Source organism: Myotis brandtii, unplaced genomic scaffold (assembly GCF_000412655.1).
Source record: "Myotis brandtii unplaced genomic scaffold, ASM41265v1 scaffold43, whole genome shotgun sequence".
In the NCBI taxonomy this organism is placed as follows: Eukaryota; Metazoa; Chordata; class Mammalia; order Chiroptera; family Vespertilionidae; genus Myotis; species Myotis brandtii.
The window spans coordinates 1,314,947-1,336,349 of NW_005366455.1; the positions used below are offsets into that span (position 1 = coordinate 1,314,947).

A 21,403-nucleotide genomic window follows, 5' to 3' on the forward strand; every position below is an offset into this window, starting at 1 on the left:
TTGGAAAAAGAAAAAAATGTTAAAAGGTGGGTGGAGTTAGGGATGACTGGGAAGAGCAGCATCACCAGTAACCCAACCATCAATATCAATATAAAAATTATTTCCTGCAGTTAGTTTCATAATCTTTTATTTTTTTTTTACCTAGCAATGGACCATAAATATGTTCCCACATCAAATACTCTTTTACAACTTGATTTTTAATGGCTGCAGAATATCCCATTATGTGGATATATTAACCAATCCTTACTGATGGGCATTTAAGTCATTTACAAATTGTTCTTTATTTTGATGAGGCTCTAATAAACTTCCTTGTATATAAATACTTTTACATACCCATAATTATCTCCTTGGAATAAATGAATGAAAGTAGTATTCAAAGAACATGGACATTTACAGTCTTTGCCACATTTTGAAAGACTGTTTTCCAAAACAGGACTACTAGTTTACACAACCTCTAACAGGATCCAAGTACCAATTCCCCACTCTCTTACCAATGCCAGGAATTACAAACCTTTGAAATGTGATTTCTTAAGAACAAAAATAGAAACACACTTCACTGGTTTTTACTTATACTTCTTTGACTACTAATACGCAAAATTTATTTTCACAAACCACTGGCCATTTGTATTAAGTTGCTTTATCATGCCTTTTGCCCATTTTTAAGTAAGACTGTGCCTGGCCGGTGTGGCTCAGTGATTGAGCTTGGACCTATGAACCAGGAGGTCACAGTTCAATTCCCCGTCAGAGCAATTGCTAGGGTTGTGGGCTCAATCCCCAGTAGGGGGCATGCAGGAGGCAGCTGATCAATGACTCTCTCATCACTGATGTTTCTATCTCTCTCTCCCTCTCCTTTCCTCTCTGAAATCAATCAAAAAAAATTTTTTTTAAGGTAAGACTGAATATTGCAAGGAATGACATCATGGCTGTCTGCTTACTACTGCGAAAGGAACTAACCAATTCTGCCCTCCTCAGCCACTGACATCAGTGTAGATCAGACTGTCAATTTACCTGGAATTCCCACATGTGCCTTCCAAAGCACACTCCAAAATAAGCCAATAAAGGTACCAATGAAGTTAAATTTGGCACATGCTCAATGCAAACGATTTGGATTAAAAGTATCTATTAAAACCAATACTGACACCAAATACTTCCTCTGGAGTTATAAAATACACACACACCCCAAAGGAAAAAGACACGTTGTTCTTTTCTTAAGAATGTACATGAAAAACCAGTGGAGATGAATTTAAACATGGCCTCATCTGTAGAAATGTGGCTATAGGCTCCAACTTACACAAACATCCCAGCATACAAACAGCTACCAGTCTGTCTCCTCCCCTAGAGAACAAGGAGTCCTTTTACATTGCTCTTTTTCATTCCTAGGGCCTAACATAGTATCGGGAACATAGATAGTGCCAAATCAGTGTTTGCTGAACGAATAAACAAACATAACTGAGAACTGTCAAGACATAATCTCCATATATTTTACTAGACAAGGTACCTATATTGTTCATAATGACCGATAAATTCTAAAATAGAATCTTCAGGAAACAAACATGAAATGGAACATACAGCACTAGAAGGTAAATAAATACGAGCCCAATGACAAATAACACATTCAACATAACAGACCACCTTCCCTCACAAAAAAGAACTATACAATAAAGAAGTAAATACCCTATGAAATATAGCCACAGGGTCCATTTACCTGTTTGCAGATCCTGCACCAGGAATAGGTGAGAATTGTATGTTGATATCCAGGTACTGGAGAATCCAGCTCCTTCAGGATGATCTGCACACAGCCTTGGCCATGGACAAAGCGCCGGACATGATGCACCATGGGGGTATCACAGAACATGCTAGGACACTGGTAAGAAGGCCTTTGACAAAAAAGGAAGTCCTCACATTAACCATAAAACTCAAAAGCAATGTGTAATGAATAATACAGTCAAATCCACTGTCGAGAAAGTGCAGCGTCCTGTCTAGAGTAAGAATGATTGGTGGACGGTCTGCGGGGCTCCACTTAAAAGCACTGCTTGGGCCGATAGCTGAACATCCTGCCTTCAACTACAATCCATTTGGTAAGCACCTTCTATTTGCTGAGCATTTCTAAAACTCCTTCCATTTCTGGAGCTTGTTATTCCCTATAAAGGGGGCTGGTAAAGATCAAATTACTTGCTCTTTGAAATATAAATAGCAGGTGATAGCACTAAGGCTTAAACCTGAGATCCTATGCTTCTTTTGCTTCTCACTGGAATTACTACTGTAAAAACACAAATCCTAAAAAAAAAAAAAAAAAGCCGTAGGGTTGGCAGGATAATTAGATGGGCAAAGATTTGAGGAATGAACTGGATAATAGTGAATGGAATAGACTACTTCTTTGCATGTGGCATGAAAGTGAAGGCCACGCTACAATAAACTCATGTTTATGTTTTAGGTTGAAATTCCGGGCATCAAAAAAGCACAAGTGGAACATAAAGTGAAAATATATTCTTACCTGAAACAGTATCTCTCTAAAAATATTCCTAATGTAAGATCATTCTTTCCATAAAACTCCATTGTTACAATCCTAAAGAAAGAGATCACTTTTAGTAACGTATCATGAGACTTAGCACACAGCAAAGATTTCATGAGACACACTGTCTACTAGATGTGCTTATGATATAGTACTGATGCAGGTAATATTCTCTTGTTACAGAACAGGTTTTGCCTCAGCTGATAAAACGAGTTTGGACTAGCTACACTTCAGCATCTTATCCACGCCCAGTCCATTAGTATCTTATGAAACTATTTAATCAGGATGATTATAATATTAAATGAGTACACGTCTCTTTTACAAAGCTTTAAGCCCTGTCAACACAAAATGGGATCCTGTCTCCTGCTCTCTAGTCCACCCTTACTGAGCTTGGTGAACCGCAGCTCAAATTCCTCCAGGAGAGCCAATTCCTCACTTTAATTTATAAATGCCCACAGGAGTTTAGCTGACCAGTGTTGAAGCCCCCATCTTATTCAATCCTTGACCTAAGGAGTCCAGACACCTGGAGAGAACATTCCCTGCCTCTCTCAGCCCGTCACCTGCTGATACTAGAAGAATCCCTGGTCTCACTGGCAGAAATAGGTGTTTCTGGTGTCCAAAGTGAAAATATGAGACACATTTTGTCATGGAAACAGTGCTCCAAAAACAAGCAGTTACGTTCCACAGTATTTTTAAAATTAAAGATAACTATGTAATAACTAGGCTTTGGGACTATCATTTCAAACAAATCATTTATATATAAATATACTACAGGCCCAGTACATGAAATTCCTGCACTGGGGTGGGAGGGGGGTCCCCTCAGCCCAGACTGTGCCCTCTTGCAGCCCTCAGGGGATGTCCAACTGCCCTCAGGGATGTCCAACTGCAGCGGAGGTGGCAGGAGAGGCTCCTGCCACCGCCACTGCACTTGCCAGCCGTGAGCCCAGCTTCTGGCTGAGCAGCGCTTCCCCTGTGGGATCGGGCTGAAACTAACTCTCCAACATCCCCTGAGAGGTCCCAGATTGCAAGAGGGCGCAGACCAGGCAGAGGGACCCCAGTAGTGCACGGATTGGGGCTGGGGAGAGACATGGAGGTTGGCCAGCTGGGGAGGGGCTGTGGGAGGGCTCCAGGGTGTGTCCAGCCCATCTCACTCAGTCCCAATCAGCCAGACCCCAGCAGCAAACTAACCTACCAGTCGGAGTGTCTGCCCCTGGTGGTCAATGCACGTCATAGCGACTGGTCAACTCTCTGCCCCCTAGTGGTAAATCCATCTCATAGTGAGCAGTTGAGCAGCCTTAACATATCATTAGCATATTACGCTTTGATTGGTTGAACGGCCGACCATTGATTGGACACTTAACATATTCGGCTTTTATTATATGTGTGTGTGTGTGTGTGTGTGTGTGTGTGTGTGTATAGATATAGATATAGATATAGATATAGATAGATATATATAAAAGTTATAAAACATGTTTCTATCAATCTACTTAGAATTAAGTTTTGGAATAAAACTCAAGGCAAAGACTGTTTTTATAAAAATAATGCCTAAAGGACAACCTGCCTAAATTACATTATTGTCAAATGCTGAAAAGTAGCTTTTGTATCTATTTCCTCACTTTTATAATAACAAACTTCTCTTTCAGCCTCGCATTCTGTTCACTCTTACTTAAGATATTCTCATTCACTTCTAGCCATGAACAAACAGAAATTTCATATTTAACTCACAAATTTTAGATGTTCTATCAACTCATATATGATCATCAGCATGCCATGTACCTAAAAACAGACTCCAGGGCTGAATTTTTACTTAAAGTTACTGAATTCTGTTCTCAGGTAAAGTGCAATGGTGCAGGGGGACAGGAATCCTACCACGGACTGACGCAGGCACTGGGGGCGTTGCTGGACTGGGCGGAGGAGCTGCTGAAGAGCACGCACAGCCTCTGGTGGTTGACGGGGCTCAGGCAGTCCACCTGCAGGAGGAGAGGATGAGTGCCCACAAGTCATAACACACTCCAGGCCCCGTGCTCGCTTCTAAAGCCTAACACATCCCACTCAATTCTGAAAGCCTCCTATCTGTAGGGTTCTGCTGAAGATTTAAAAGAAACTAAATATAAAGAAGAGCCGTTAATTTTTGTGATAAAACAATCCAAAAAGTTTAAGTTAAAAATACAAATGGTTGTCTAAATAGTTTGTTTAATCTTAAATACTATTTATTTTTACAAAATAGCATTAAATTGTTTTGGAAATATATAGTTAATTAAATACGAAACAGTCTGAACTAATGGCTGGATATAACATCAATTTGAGACATACAGATATCTAAATTCCAAGGTATTTACTTATTTGTACTTTACACCTGTTTTTGATCATTTCAAAAGTAATGCCCACTCTCTGTTGAATTCAGATAATACAGAGGTAGATGGAAAAGTCCATGGAATACATAAAGCCTCTCCTCCTTTGAGGCCACCTGATCCCCACCAATGGGCAAACCTGACCGAATGGTTAAAGACCATGCATTCTTGCTACTAGCTCACACACATATACACACAGAAACCCCCACGTAAGTATACACTGGGGATTGTTTTTATAAAAATGGGATGATGCTACATCTATTAAAATACAACTTGCCTTTTAACACTTGAAAGCATACCATAGGTTCTATCTGGGCCATTAAATAAGATCCAATTCATTCTTTTTATAGCAAACAACTATAAATTATGCCTCAGAAATTATGTAAAAATATCCTTGTACAGACATTCTAATAAATCGTAAGCATCCTTATACAAAGCGCTTACTTATTAGTATAGGAATCAGTTATAAAAGTTATAGGAATCCTGAATCCAAGGTATATGCATGCTCACGTAAATTAACAGAGACCTCCCTATTTCTGTATACATTACATAAATGTAATATAAACAGAATCTATAATAAAAATGTAATATGCTAATTAGACTGGACGTCCTTCCCGACAAAGCTGGGGCTGCAAGGGAAGTCTGGGTCCTGGGTGCCTGCCGGCGGTCAGAGGGAAGCCCGGGTCCTGGGTGCCGGAGGGAAGCCGGTGCCGGCAGCCGGGGGAAGGAAGGCCTACTCTTGCACAAATTTCATGCATTGGGCCTCTAGTCTTATATAAAGTTTATTGTAAGTACTTTCTGTACCTCATTAACCATGGCTCTTACCACTTTCCTTTCAGCCAACCTCACAAATAAAACATGGTATAGCATTATTATCTGGCGCTTCCATGCATTTTATTAAACAACTGCATTTCCTCATCTAGAGATGGATTTGTTCATTAGTTTTACTGCCACCATTATCAATAATGTGCTCATGAATGAATCCTCCTTAATTTGCCCTCAATTTTTTTTAAATGTAAAGATAAAGGGTGCTGCCATAATTAAATAACAATGTAAGGTGTTTCATGTTTATAAATGAACAAATCTAATATTTTTTTTAAAAACACATCCATTTCCTACAATAACCTTCCATCACTCACTACCAACCCACACCATACCCAAGTCCTCCTGCCAAAATTTTTAAGCAGCTCCACACTCCCCGTCCCTCACAGCTCTCCCTAGTTTATCATGAGCTCATCCCATTTTTATCAAAATATAGCTTCATTGCATTATACTCCTACTTCATACATTTTAAAGCAACATATAAGTCAATAGACCTGACACCAAAAAAGGCGTAAAATAAATAAATAAATCTGCATGCAATTTGTCATCCTTGCTTTTTTTTCACCCTGCCATAACAGTTCCCAGCACATTCTAAATTTACACAAGCAGCCAAAGTGCGCTTGCTCACCTTTGATGACCACACTGCGTCACTTGGAATCAAGCCTTTCTCTTCATCACCCTCAGTTCTGCTTCCTGATTTGACACTTGGAGTACCTGATGCATCTTTTGAATAAGCAAAAGGGTCTGAACTTTTCTGAATCCTGCCTCCTCTGGCCCGATAGTCGGCCAGCATTCTGCCCAGACTCTGGCTGCCACCCAGATGCTCGGCGATCCTAGTGCTCACGAGCTCATGCGAGGGCAAGACCTGAATGGACTTGGCCTGAACGCTGCCGTTCATCCCCTGGAGGCCAGAGAGGTCCCTGAGCAGCTGCTTCTTCCGCCTGCTCTCCATTTCTTTGAGCTCTTTATTGAGAAGAGGAGACCAGTAAACCTGCTCAGCAAAATAATCTCGGGTAGAGCATCTCATTCCCTTCTCAGTGAGAAGGAAGGGCTCCCGGAATGTGATGACTGGGGAGATACAGAGGATCACATCTTTCAATTCCTGTTTAAAGGCCAAAGAATAGGTCTTTAGTTTATCTTCCGAAGAGGTGACTTCCTCTGTAACATAGAGTCCAGTGTCATCCTGCAGCGGGTCTCTGAAGGCTTTCATCTGGCTTTTGGGATCCTCTAGCTCATCTGTTTGCTGCAAAGTCTCTGGCTGCTCAGTGCCTGGGGCACCCTGCTGCTCGTCCACGTGGAGCAGCAACAGTGATTCTGGTACGGATGGAAAGAGCGCACAGGGGACGCCTGCCGGGCAAGCTGCCGTGGCGTACTCCTGGTGCTTCACGGGGGCAACGTCCTGTGGGACACTGTCACTTTCCTGGTCACCCTTCTCAAACACAAGCCCGGACTCTAGCAGACTGCTACCATCACAGGGCAGAAACTCCGACGGCAAGTCGGGCTCCCGGGGGAGGGGACTTCCGCTGAATGGCTCTTGTGCAGCCCCTTCATCCTCCTGTCCCTCAATCAGAGAATGAAAGGAAGCGTTTTGTGTCAATGTAGGAGGCATAGCAAATTCATCCATGAGGAAGGAGATTTCGAGTTGAGAATGGTAAGCTACACAGATCATAAATATTAGGATCTCCTTAACTCGAGCCAACTCATAATCAGAGCCTCCTCTAAGCTTGATTGTGCAGCCCAGGTGCTGTGCACAGCCTTCAAAAAACATCAGTGTTTTCGTTTGTTCTACAAATAAACAAACAAAAAGTTAAGAGTAGGTGGAAATCCAGAAGTTCAGACAGAATGAATTCACAACATCTACAAGGAAAAAGGTCACAGTGGCCTATCCTCATTTAACCAATGCTAATAGGTATTTCTTACTAAGTGAATACTGTAGTACTGATGAGGTTACTAATATCCTCAGGTCCCAATCTCAGGTGAATCTATGCTAAAGAACACTCACCAGCGGGCTAGAAGGAGTCAATGGGGGGAAAAAAGGGGACATACGTAATACTTTCAACAATAAAGATTAAAAAAAAAGATCACTCACCATTAGGCAACTGAAATATTTGCATATAAAATTTGTGACAGGTGCCCAGGTGAGGTTTTGTAAGCAGCTGGTCCATCGACATCACTAAATCACCTTGGGTCATCCGACTGATACGTTCTAAAACTTGCTAGAACACAGAAAAGCATTATATTACAAAATCAGAGAAAAACAATTCTTAGTAAATTTAATCTGGAAAAGTAATAGAAAAATTTTTAAATAACCTTTACAATGAATTTCCTTAATTTTAATACTTATATGACCCTTTCTAACCCTAGATTAGTCTACACATAGTTGCTTAGGAATAACAATAAAATAAACCATACTTATACTGAGAACATTATCAAAAGGCATGTAAGCATCATTCACTGGCACAGAATGCTGTTAGGGGCGGGGACTTCTGGAACTGGCCTCTATCTGAAGAGAGTAACTTGTCAAGGGAGACAACATTTTCTGCTTGTACAATTCCCCAATCTGAGGGACCAGCAAATACCACTTAATGAATGGCAACTGCACCTTGGTCCTGCAGACGCCTATGATGAGTGTTACATAATCAGTCACTTTCTTCCAGTCCGAGAGCTCCAGTCTGAAATAATGAAAGAGCTGCCGTGCCTCCTGTTCTACTTTCAATGCACATGGTCAGCAAAGAAACAAATAATCAGTGGTCCCTGCATCCCTACCACTCATGCAAATACAATCAAAAGCTATGATTTAAAATAACAGAAAAATAAGAAAACTTACTGATTTTACATTAATGACCAAAGTAATGCCATGTTCCAATAACATGTCCTGGGCAATCCGAGATACCGTCTTCTCTACTAGAACCAGGGTGGGCCGAACATCAACTATTCGCTGAACATAATTCTTCAAGAACTCCCTTTCCTAAAGAACAAAAATCAGAAATATTACACCTGGTACAATTCAAGATCTACACATTAAAAAATCAGCATGGCTTGTCTATTAATATCAATCTTAGTTCAAGTTTTCTTCATCCATAAATAAGTCTATAAGCAAGTCCATTCAAACACAACCAAGAATATTATTCATCTGTCCAAACTGCTGATTATGCTTAATTCCATTCTTCAACTCACTAGTTCTACTTTGAAAGATTTTTAATTCTTAATAACCTGTACTATAAAAACCAAGAATCCAATTAGCTAGTTCTCAGAGGTTAAAACAAAACAAAAAACCCTAATCTCATGACCCCTAAAATAAAAGCAATTTCTAGTGTTTTTAATATAAAGATTCCCCCTTTTTGCATTCTGAAACTAACCAGAGCATCTATTTTTTTTTAGTATCTGTATAAATAACTCTCTAACATACTCTCAGCTACTTCCTAATTTCAGTCTTTCAACAGATCATACTCTACCTAGAACAGTTATAGTTAAAAATTAAAACATAATTCTTAATACAATTTTCATGACAAAGGCTTATTTTCAAAGCAAATGAATATTATAAATACCAGAATTAAGACAATACAATTCATTAATTGTTTCTTAAAACTTCTGTGAGCATGTTTGTCACTTCTGCCCCATCTGCCCAAAGTGTTTGCTGAGCAAGATTGCGCTCATGGTTGGTCAGTGCCACCAACAATGGAAGAGACTAGTCACTACAATGAACCTGCCTGATTATATTTCTTCTCACCTCACTGTTTCACTGATAGAAATTATGTATTTCCTAATTCTCCCATTCTTAACAAAACTGTAATTTATTTGTGGAGCTCCAATAAAGTATAAGGTGACTTTATTCAAGTTTCTGCCCTCTGGTACAGGAATGGCAAATACATTTCCTCCCATTCCAACTCCAATCATCTATATAATAAAACCCTAAGCAAACATTATGGTGGAATGACCAGAACAACCAGTCGCTATGCTGCGCACTGACAACCAAGGGGCAGATGCTCAATGCAGGAGCTGCCCCCTGGTGGTCAGTGCACTCCCACAGGGGGAGCGCCGCTCAGTCAGAAGCTGGGCTCACAGCTGGTGAGCACAGCAGGGGTGGCAGGAGACTCTCCCACCTTTGCAGCAGTGCTAAGGAGCAGCAAGCTCAGCGGTAAGGAGCCTGCCACTAAGGAGCAGCGAGCCGAGCAGTAAGGAGCGAGGGATCCCAGATTATGAGAGGGATGTCCGACTGCCAGCTTAGGCCCAATCCTAAGCCGGCAGTCGGACATCTCCGGAGGAATCCCAGACTGCGAGGAGAAAGAATATTAATACTTGGGTGCATTAGAGGGAAACCACAAAAAAAAAAAAAAAAAAAAAAAAAAAAGGCAGAGAACATCTTAAAAGCAGTCAGAAGAAAACTGGCAGGCGGACATCCCCAGAGGGGTCCTGGACTGCGAGAGGGCTCAGGCCAGGCTGAGGGACGCCCCTCCTCCAGTGCATGAATTTTGTGCACCGAGCCTCTAAGTCTATAATGATTGTATGTTAGACATCATGTTAACAAAAAAAAAAAAGGGGGGGGCCTGGGCCCGAGTCCACAACAAGAGAGTATCAGGAGGTAGGTCATGAGCATGGAATAGAGCAGTGGCAAGAGAACTACAGGGTGGGCCTGGTGAAGACAGTGTAAAGATATAGGCTAATTTCCTCCCTGTCCTTGGTTTTTCATCCTCCTCCTTCTATCTACTTTTCAGCTTCTTTGCTTATTTGGTTATTCCACAACTGAGTAGGGGGAAAGGAAAAACTCAAATCACCTGATATTTTCTATCAAGTCCAACTGAAAACTGTAATAGGGCAGGAGTTAAAGCTATTATAAACTATGTCTTAAAGCACCTATGAACAGGATGCTTTAGGCTATACAAATCAAGCCAGGTTTCTTAAGTACATATTTGCTCAGAGCATGCTTCTCTAGCATGTAAAGACTTTAGTCTGTTAACCTGACTGCAAGAATGGAGTTAAAATAAAGTAGATAAATTTAAGTAAAACTTTTTTGAAAATTATATTGTGGATTTCAATTACCTAGTTCATCAATTTCAAGATGCACAATTTTACACATTGTACCATCTCTGCAACCAGGATGTGTATTACGATCAATGCGGTTGTGATCGAATCCTAAAAGTCCTCTGCTGACACCTTCGGTGAGATCCAGAAAACCAGCATCAAAGTACCATGAATGATAATTGTGTTTCCCCTTATTCCTTATTTCAATTCTCCACTGAAAATCCAGAGCCAGAGCTAGAAGAGTGGTATATATCTGGTCAAAGCCTCTCATTTTTACTGATACATGGCTAAATTCCAAACAGGAAACAGCCCAGTAACAGAGTTCATTAAGCAACAGAGCAGAGTTTCATAGTTTCATAAACCCTGGTGCCTTTCACCACAAGGCAGTTCCTTCTGGTGGCATCTATGGATTCAGTTCAAAAGTGACTGTTCCTTCCACTCTCTGAAAAATGTGCCTATCACCTATGAATTTTCAAGTAATGTTCTTCCTAATTGTTTCTGGAACCAAATGTAAGTGTTTCTGCTATAATAAGATATACACATTCCTGAAAGCCTCCCATTTTGAACAATCACAAATTAAAACTAATACCATTGATGGGATAAAAAGGGTTGGAGCAGAAAAATTTAAAACCTATGCAACTTCATATGCAGAGCACTAACAAAAATAATAATTGGTACCTTGAGAGAGAACTTGGACAGCCTAGGCAGGCTGCTCAGCATAGCTGGAGGCTGCCTCAGGGGAAATTCAAAAAGTATAAAAGCAACTGCAGCGTCATAGCTGGCAGTGGAGCTCTGAGCAGCAGAGCAGTAACAGCCACCCAGGGCTGGGGGTGCGCCTCCCTGGGAGGTAGCCCTTTGAGCAGCAGCTCACTTTTAATTTCCTAATGCAGAGTCAAAAGGGTTTTGCCTGTGTAGCCACAGAGCTGAGGGTTATAATCCAACTACAGCGTTCTGGGCCCCCTTACTTATGAAAAACCACATGGAAACCAACACAACTCCCGTCTGACATTATGCCCATTTACTAATTGCACATAAAACTAACTGATGTTCTAAGAACAGGTGTATGAATAGAAAGGCTGTATTAAAACCAGGTAGTACCATTGGAAACCTGGTAAGATAGGGAAATCCTTAAAGTAAATCAATGACCCAAGTGAGAAGGGAAACCAGGAATTGGATTTTCACTCTTTCCCCCCCTATATTCCCTGAAAGTCATGCGTTCCCTTTAACACTTTGAACTCTTTAAGGAGACAGGTTTTGGTAACCCTCTAAAGTGTAATACAAGAAAATGTCTTTTCTAATAAATGTTTAAAATAAAACAAGAGCAATCAAGTTTCTTTGCCTGTCAAATTTCATCAGCTGGAATGAGTTGTAAGAGTTTGCAAGTGTCACAGTGCACAAGTATCCTTCTAGGTTCTTGTTTCAGTTAGATGTTCTTACCTGCAGCACAATAGGGTCAATGCAGGTAAACTTAGTTTCTTCTCTGTAGAGATACTCAATGGAGCACTTCAATAGAAGAATTTTGGGATTTTTAATACAAGAATTCATCTACAAAAAAAACCAAAAACAAACAAAAAAACACACCAGTCTGTTAAAGCTTTAAAGTTTGTACTTTATAGACTTTCTTTAATCATAACTTTAAATTTCTGTTCTTAATTCCTCTTATATTTGTATTAAAATACTCTCATTTAGTTCTTTTGTGGTACTCATATTTTTTCAAAGCAAATAAGTTAGCTCAAAGCAATACAAAATTAGGCTCTGTTTCACTAGTGCTATTTTAATCTAGTCCACTGTAATCTTAACTATTATCTTATTTCTAACACTGCAATAAGAGATACCAAGTCTGGGGCTTAGAGGAGGGAGAAATGAGTTTAAATGCCTCCTGAATATATTTTTAAAAGAATAAATTTCAAAGCATCATATATTGGCAAGCCAATTGAGTAACAAGAAGTTTAAAAAAACACCTTAAAGCATCCCCAGAAGCCGAGAGTCAGCCAATATACCCTAACCATGCCACTGAAGACGGGCAGAAAGCCTGAACGCTCCAATGGAGTGGAGTTTCAGACTGACCAAGCGTATAGACTCCCAAATGACAAACGGTCCTGAAAGCAGTGACTCGCCAGCGAGGGAACTACAGTCAGGGCTCTTTCAGAAACTGCAGAAGAAAGACTAGCTAAATATGGGCAGTGGGGCAAGACAGTCATTCAGGCATGCTTCTACCACACCCTCATACAATTTTCAGTTCTGGGGAAGAACGAAACAAACTTACCTCTTTGTTCAACAGAGATCATTAATTTGGTTTAAAGGACTACTTTAATGGGTAATGTGCTATTTTAGAAAGACTATGTAGAAATACTGACTTTGGATCACTGCTATGAAATATCAAATCCAGGCACACTTTTATTTATCTACTATGACTAACAATTTTCAGGAGGGTTAATGCCTTACAAAAAATAAAGTATTAGTCTCTGCTTAGAAAAGTGAAGACAGGGCTATAGCTCATCTAGACCCTCAAGCTACATATCTGCCTGAGTTCTCACTGTAACCAAATCAGTATTCCCAGAGGTGGGGTGAGGATATAGAGATTTTCAGAAAGTTTCCTTAGTGATTCTGAAGCACAGCAAGGTTTGAGGACTCTACTGTTGATCACTGGATTCTCAAAATGTAAGGGTCAACAAATGACATGGGAACCCCCCCACCAATTCCTACTTTAACAGCACCCCACCCTTCCCCTATTTCCCACACTCCCACTCCCCTAAACCTACTGAGTGAGAATCTTTAGGAGATGGGCTTAGGAATCTACATTTTTAACAAGGTCCACCCATGATCCTGATGTACACTACACTTTGAGAATCAGTGACCTTCAGAATAAAGTGTAAGCCACTTAACCCTACCAGACCGCTGTACCGATTTTTCGATAATTTCCACACAAAGGTGGAATATTGGCACTAGATGAAAGGTAGATGAAAGGTAGACCTATTTTCTACAATGTCTCCAAGTTCCATCTTATTCTAGCCACTTGTTGGCATGTAACTAACATTTTTCTATATCATGTTGGTTTTTTCTCTTTAAATGCTCAGGAGCCCAGGTATAGGGGACAGTTAGATTCAGGGCCTCAGGTCTGGTAGGATTAATGGGCTACAAAGCCCTTGGCCTGCTTCCTCCAGCCCCCTCCCATTCCCATCTTGCACGAGGGATCTCTGCATTTCCTTAATACACCAAGTTATTTCACCCCACTCCTCAGAAAGTGGCCTCCGGCCTGAAGGTGAGATAGGTGAGAAAGATAACAAAATACCAGTGACAGCTCTGCAGCTCAGCCCTAGTCCTCTGGAAAGACTCCAGTCCAATAGAGACTGAGGCAGGGTCAGGGGAGAAATGACACCAGGATCCTATCATTGTGCTGGTCTAGAAGCCTAAACCTCCCTCCCCTTCTTTCTTCTGATGAACTCCATTTCCAAATCCCAATCATCATCATTTCTGGAGGACCTGCCCTGAAACTCCAAAATTTTGCGCCCTGGCAGACACTGCCAAGTTGCTCCTCAATGCCCATTCTCCTTTTTGTCCATGATGAGGTACTGCAACTTATTAGCTTGGCACAAGTCACAGCAGGCTGAACTCCACGGTTGAAAAGAATCATATTACCTTTTTATGTGCAATATTCTTGGTACAAACAAATCCATTGACAACCACAGAATCAAACTTCTTTCCACCTGGGATCTGATGAAACAAGAAAACAATAAAATTCAATTATACATCCTTAGACTCCAGTCAGATAGATGCTGTTTTTTATTTCCATTTTTTATTTTATCTATTACATAATAAAATCACAGAAAGTTTCAGGATATAGTTCTTCCTTTCAACCAAAAATTAATGGTATCTAACACAACTGTCTATTTTCACACCTCCCACTCTCCAAAGAACTATGTATCTGGTACTTTAAAATACCCATTTGAGTGAACAAATTGGTGCAACCCGGCAATTAAAACCACTATTAAGTTAAATACCACTGGTAATAAATACATAAAGAACTCCATTACCATCTAAATAAAGCAATTACCCACTGCTTTTCCTCAGAACAGTGACAGTAATCTGAGAACAAGCCTTCTCATAGATGACACACCACAGAAGAGGAAACAAGAAAGGAAGAAACTATATCTGTTTGGTTCCCAACTCATCCCACACCCAACTCACCAGCCCATTCACCTCTCACTTCCTGAGTGGCTTCCATGCCCTGAAAGTGCACTGCTAACAAATACGCAGACAGAAAAACCTCCCCTCCTCGTCTAGCACCCTCATGGTAATGACCCTTTAATTAATGAATTAACTTATTTATTTTATTTAGGTTTGATGAGTGCATTTTATTATCTGCTGTTTGCTAGCAATTAGATACCAAAAATCAAAAGCTTCTGTAAACACAGGAGGATTAAAGTAGGGAATGCTCACCAACTACCATAATGCTTTTCAGGGGGATTCAGATGGACTGTTTTGTTTTGTATTACTCATTCTGCTTTGTTGTAAGAATATTCCTAGAGCATATCTGTCCTCTCAAAGGTACTTGGTGGCATTTGAGTATTTAAGAAAGAAGCCTTGGGACATACAGACTCTCAAAAACTACAAAACATGTTACCCAGAGAAGGGCCAGCTTTGGAAGATGTTCTTGCTTACAACCCACTTTGATCACCTTCTCAGAAGATCTCCACTTCAGCTTAGCTGATAAATCTTGGAAGCGCATATGTAACTTGTCACAGCTGTGTGTGAAATGTAATTAAACCTTACATTACATCAGTCCAACTGCATAATAAAAAGTCATCTGGCTAATTTGGTTTCCAAATGTGCTTTATAACCAACTCAGAAAAAATATTCTATGTGATTCATGCCACAAATTGTTATGGAGGCATGTACTAGCATACTTATAGTATTATAACTGCATGCCAAGTGATGCAATAAAGTCAAACATGGATGTGCTTTCCCTTCTGTGGGCAATATGGAGATCAATGCATTATTCTTTAATCAGAACACAACCAGCTCCCTGAAGTCATCAAGTGGACTTCTCCGTCAATGACCCCTTCAGATCACCATTAAGAGACAAACCATCATCAGGCCACTTCATCAGTCCCTAGCATCAGAGAAGCATTAGCAGAGCTCACTTTTTTGATGTGGACAAACTGGCGGATATCCATGTCATCATCACGGTTCTTCACATCAGGTCTGACTGTCTGAACGACCTGGCAGACCAGCGATACAATGATGTCCCTCCAAGATGGTGACAATGACTCACTATGGAGCAGCTGTTGGAGTAGTGCCATCATGTGGTTATGATTAGCTGAACTACAAAAATGTTACAAAAAAGAAGTTTGCATGGTTAATACTGCCGGAGGCAATAATTCTGAAGATGCATCTACAGAGAAATTCTATAATAATAAAAGCGTAATATGCTAATTAGACTGGGCGGATGCCGGGTGCCAGAGGCAAGCCGGTGCAGGCAGCCGAAGGAAGGAAGGCCTACTCTTACACGAATTTCGTGGATCGGGCCTCTAGTAAGCATATAAAGGAAGGCTCACAAATAAGGTCTTCCTGGTCAATTTTATTCTTTCATTATACCTGCACCTTAATGATCTACACATAAATAAAATTGTGAATATCTTCAATTAAGATAATCCCTTTAATCTGATAAAAATTTTAACACATAGATTACAGAAGGGACAGACAAGCAGTTTAGGATTCTTGTTTTATAAAAATATTTCGGTTTTGTTTTTATAAAGAAAAAAAACTACGCATATGCCTATCAAGTCACTGAAGATTATTAAAGTGGAAAATTAAAATAAAAAAGCTCACTGCTTACAGCAATCTCTCCATGGCTTGTTTCTCTCCATTCTCTTCCCTCAGTAGCTCCAGGTTGTTATGGTGCCAGCCCAAAGGCGTGAAAGGCAGCTCTTTGGATTTTTCCTCTACTCGGCGATTAAATAAGGACTCTAAGTAAAGTGTACAGTAAGAAATTATACTTATTATCATGTTTTATATCATCAACCTGTGATTTAGAGGCTGCCATAATTTTCTTATTTTTTCTAAATCTTTTTCTAGCCCTCCTCCACCCCCTGCCCCAGACCTTCACCACCTTATTGTCTGTGACCATGGTTATGCATATATGCATACAAGTTCTCTGGCTGATCTCTTCCCACCCATCTACCCTCCCTTGCCTTCCCTCTGAGATTCTACACATAATTTATTTTTAAAAATATTTTTAAGTTAGGCAATTCAAATTGTTGGTGTAAAAAGGCAGACATATACAAATACATAAATAAAATAATTAAGTCTGTTAGATCATCAATATTTGCAACAGCTAAAATCAGAAACAGAACTATGAAAAGGAAATTTACATAAGCAAGTAGGACTCTCAAGCCAATAATTATAAATACAGCTTCTGAAAAGCAAATAAAATGAGACTTTTATAGTACTTTTGTTTTGGGACATTACAAAGGGAGGGGGGTGTTCTTCCCTAGAAAATTACACACTGAAAGCTACCATAAGCAGAAATCTGAACGGTGACAGAACAGCATGTGATTGTGGGGGCTGACCCAGCACGGGACAAGGCAGAAAGTCTACTTGGACCATCCCAGGGAGTGCTTCTTTTTCAATGTGGGGACAAAGGCTTTCTCGTTAGCAAAACCTTTATAAGTGAGACCCCAAAATTAGCTATAAAGACATATTAAAACAGAATAACTAACAATTGATTTAAAATGCTGTACAATCCTTACATTTTTAAAAAGAATAGAAATGGATCCAGATGAAAAAAATAATAGATAATATAAAATGTTTTACAAAAAATACGCTACCTAAATGTTGAAATGTGATTAAATAAATAAAAAGAGGTGGGAAATGCTTACAAAAATTCTCTAATCTTTTCCCTCTCAAAGCAAACCAAACAAACAAAAAAACTTCTAACCAAACAGTCCCACAGACTACATAGTAAAGTATGCATCCATCACATGTGTAAGGTACAAGAACTGCACGTTTCAATTATGTAAACAGCTGGTCAATAAACTTCTAGTTGACCCAGACGCTTGGAGGTGAATTTTAGAAACACTGCTAAGTTATAAGATCAGCTGCAAGGGGCCTCCCTTGTATCAGCTTGTCCTAGTTTCTCTTAGATTTGAAACTCTCCCATTACCTGAGGCCTAAACTGTGAAATGTTACAGAAAATTAAGTAAGGATGTCTTTACTCCACAGTAAGCTGAGGAGGAAAGGTGTAGGAAAAGGCTTGCATTCTTCTATACTTTCTTTTGTATCCCCAAAATTGATCAGCAGAGTTAGTTCTTATTCCCCTCTTCTGCCTACTTCCTTTCCCAGCTTCACAGGGCAAGCAGCATCCTCAACTGGATGAGGTCTGCCTGTGGGCTTTTTGACAAGTTTGACAATATATAGATCAAAACTTAACATTATGTTCATGCTATAAGAGAGCATTAATTACTTATGCCTATAAAAGAATACAATTCAAATTCTATTTAAAAGCCTTTTAAGGAGTTACTTTTCAGATCAAAGACCTTCTCTCAAACCAAGTCCAAAAATATATTTTTGAGTCTCAACATTCTCAGTTACTACACATACTAAAAACTGTTCCAATGTCACTAAAATAACCATATTTTCAGTACCTACTTTGAGCCAATCAATGTGCTAGACCTAAGTATAACCTCGTGAACAAAACAGACAACACTGCAAGTGCAGCTTTGGATAAAATTACCTTTGATGAAGGCGTCACTTATTGAGAGCTGTTGTCCTCCACCGTCAGAAATCAGACACTCTGCATACCAGGAGAGAGGAGAGAGGAGGGAGGGAAGGAGGGACTTAGGACATGCCAGCATAATTATATAGAGAACACACCCACACGAAGTATTACTCATACTTAAACCCATCACCGCCCGGCCAATTCAAGAGAGCTTTAGGCTACAATGTGTCTTTTAACTTGTTTCACCCACTTCATACTAAACTTAATAGACTTGAATTAACACTCACCAGAGCCCTGAAACAGTAATGTTAGATCTAATCTGTAACAGATTTTTTTCCCTTATCAAAACTGAACCCGTTTATGGAAACCGAAATCTTCAGTAATTTGCACGACAAGCCTAAAAGTTACATAATTCTTCTCATGTAGAACTGCATTATTTAACAAATAATGTCTACACACACACAGTAGTTCACAGAGAAGTTACTTGATAAGATAATACACGGTGTTTTTGTATTTCACAATATAAGCTATTAAAATAAATTAATACAAAAGTAATATTGGCAGAAAATAAAGATATAACTCTTAAGGATTTTTTTTAGTTTTTTAATTAGAAGTTTAATTTTACAAAAATGCTAATCACACACTATCAAATGGTTGTTTGCAATAACTGCTGAACACACTATGAATGTGCTTTTAGAATTTTTAGAATATTAAATCCTTTTCTTACAAGTGAAACTTAGTGTTTACTTCCCCATGAACTTTTCTCTAGGTCTGTGGCCAAGCGTAGTTCAAGTGGGGTTCTTCCTACCATGCAAATTAAACCACAATGCATTTTAAGTCCTTTAAAGGCAGCGATTTTCAACCTTTTTCATCTCATGGCACACAAACTAATTACTAAAATTCTACAGCACACCAGAAAATATATGATATTTTTTGCTGATCTGACCAAAAAAGGGTATAATTTTGATTCATTCACACCAAATGGCTATTGTGCTGCCTGTTGTCATTGTTTTATTTGATAATCTAAGGGAAAAGAGGTCAGTCCCCTGCCAGGGGTCCTCAAACTTTTTAAACAGGGGGCCAGTTCACTGTCCCTCAGACTGTTGGAGGGCCAGACTATAGTTTAAAAAAAAAAACTATGAACAAATTCCTATGCACACTGCACATATCTTATTTTGAAGTAAAAAAACAAAACAGGAACAAATACAATATTTGTATTTGCATGTGGCCCGCGGGCCGTAGTTTGAGGACCCCTGCTTTAAGGTACAGGTTGTCCAAAAAATTATTTCCAAGTAGATTTCATTTATAAACAAATGGACTTCAAAAGTCAATGTTTATAAGCCAATATGCTCAACACAAACACAAAAGCAGAGAAAACATTTTAAATTCTATTTAAAAGCCTTTTAAGGAATTATTTTATTTAGAAAATTCAAGTGTGCCATACCAAATACAATAAAATGAAGTACATAGACAAGTAAAAACGATGTTACATGAAAGGGCGAGGGCTACGCCCTCCATCTTGCCCCAGGGTAAGGGCTACGCCCTCCATCGTGCCCCAGGGTAAGTGCTCCATCTTACCTTGGCCATGTGTTTGGCAAGGAGCTTCTTCCCGGAAGTCTAAGCCTCTGCTAGCCACACCCAGGAACAAGACACCGACTTGCGCCTGGCCAATCGGCAAGGCCACAGCCCTTTCTCCTCCCTTTATTCCAACCCCCTATAAAACCCCTCTCCACACAGAGTTCTCTCTCTCTCTGCTTCCTGTCGCTGCGTCAGCAAGGTGGGGGAGCCGAGCTAGCTCAAATAAAGACTCTTATGCTTTTGCATCGGACTGGCTGGCTCCCTGATGTGGTTTCTTGGGGATCCTGAAATCTGGGCATAACATTACACTTTATTCCTACACATCACTCACAGAAATGAATAATGCCAACCCCTGTTCATTCAAGTAACGTTCTGATTGGCTTTAAAAGCTTTACTCTTCATACTAAAGCTTATATATGTATGAAAATTCCAGAAGTGATTAAGTTTCCCCATTTTATTATGAAAAATTTCAAACATTCAGAAAATCCTGTATTCCCTCCACCTGGAATCAGTGATTGTTAACTTGGCAAAATCTGATCTCTCTCTACATATTATGTATAGTCTCCCCACCACTACCACCATTTGAAGTTATATTTCACATCATACATTTTACCACTAATACTCCAGCATGCATCTCTTAAAAAATAAGGGCATTCATTCTTCTCTATAGCCACAATACCATTTACACATTTAAGATTATTTTCAATGTCTTGAAGCTATAGGCCAGTGGTTCTCAACCTTCCTAATGCCACAACCCTTTAATACAGTTCCTCATGTTGTGGTGACCCCCAACCATAAAATTATTTTCGTTGCTACTTCATAACTGTAATTTTGCTACTGTTATGAATCGTAATGTAAATATCTGATATGCAGGATGTATTTTCATTGTTACAAATTAAACATAATTAAAGCATAGTGATTAATCACAAAAACAATATGTAATTATATGTGTTTTCTGATGGTCTTAGGCGACCCCTGTGAAAGGGTCATTTGACCCCCAAAGGGGTCTCGACCCACAGGTTGAGAACCGCTTCTATAGGCAGTTAGACAGACACAAGCAGAGCAAGGTCAATGGGCCAGGTACAGGTCACCAGGGTGGATGAACTAACTGTCAATTGTAGGTGGGACCTTGCCCCAGGGTAACTTTTCCTCCCCTAGCTTATCAGTTTGGACCCCCTGACCTTTCCTCCCTGGAGATAACATCTAGGCCTCAGTTGTATTTCAGGCCCAGATAAGCAACACCACCAGCCACAGCTGATATCAGGGCCAGCTGCATTGAATACTGACCTCTGCCCCGGTGCCGGCCAATCCATCAGTGACGACCACAACCCTGAATGGACACACCTGGAAGGCTACTGAATATTCTTTTAAGATCTTCCCCTGCCCCCCCCCCCAAAA

The 21,403-nt window shown here is 39.9% G+C and overlaps 1 protein-coding gene across 9 annotated transcripts in view; it reads right to left on the minus strand.

Moving 5' to 3' along the window:
• Positions 1–21,403, minus strand: part of PIKFYVE (phosphoinositide kinase, FYVE finger containing) — a 69,773-nt gene that overhangs the window by 21,453 nt on the left and 26,917 nt on the right. For all 9 annotated transcript variants that reach the window (XR_001363659.1, XR_001363660.1, XM_005874203.2 and 6 more), the window contains 11 exons: positions 18,443–18,502; positions 16,547–16,676; positions 15,852–16,032; positions 14,347–14,421; positions 12,145–12,252; positions 8,513–8,653; positions 7,775–7,901; positions 6,314–7,470; positions 4,382–4,482; positions 2,495–2,566; positions 1,706–1,877 (listed from right to left, as the gene is read on the minus strand). Coding sequence is in view for 7 of the 9 variants with exons in the window: in XM_005874203.2 (XP_005874265.1) it covers positions 1,706–1,877; positions 2,495–2,566; positions 4,382–4,482; positions 6,314–7,470; positions 7,775–7,901; positions 8,513–8,653; positions 12,145–12,252; positions 14,347–14,421; positions 15,852–16,032; positions 16,547–16,676; positions 18,443–18,502 (2,324 nt within the window). In the remaining 2 variants the exon portion in view is untranslated. The remainder of the gene's footprint in view (positions 1–1,705; positions 1,878–2,494; positions 2,567–4,381; positions 4,483–6,313; positions 7,471–7,774; positions 7,902–8,512; positions 8,654–12,144; positions 12,253–14,346; positions 14,422–15,851; positions 16,033–16,546; positions 16,677–18,442; positions 18,503–21,403) is intronic.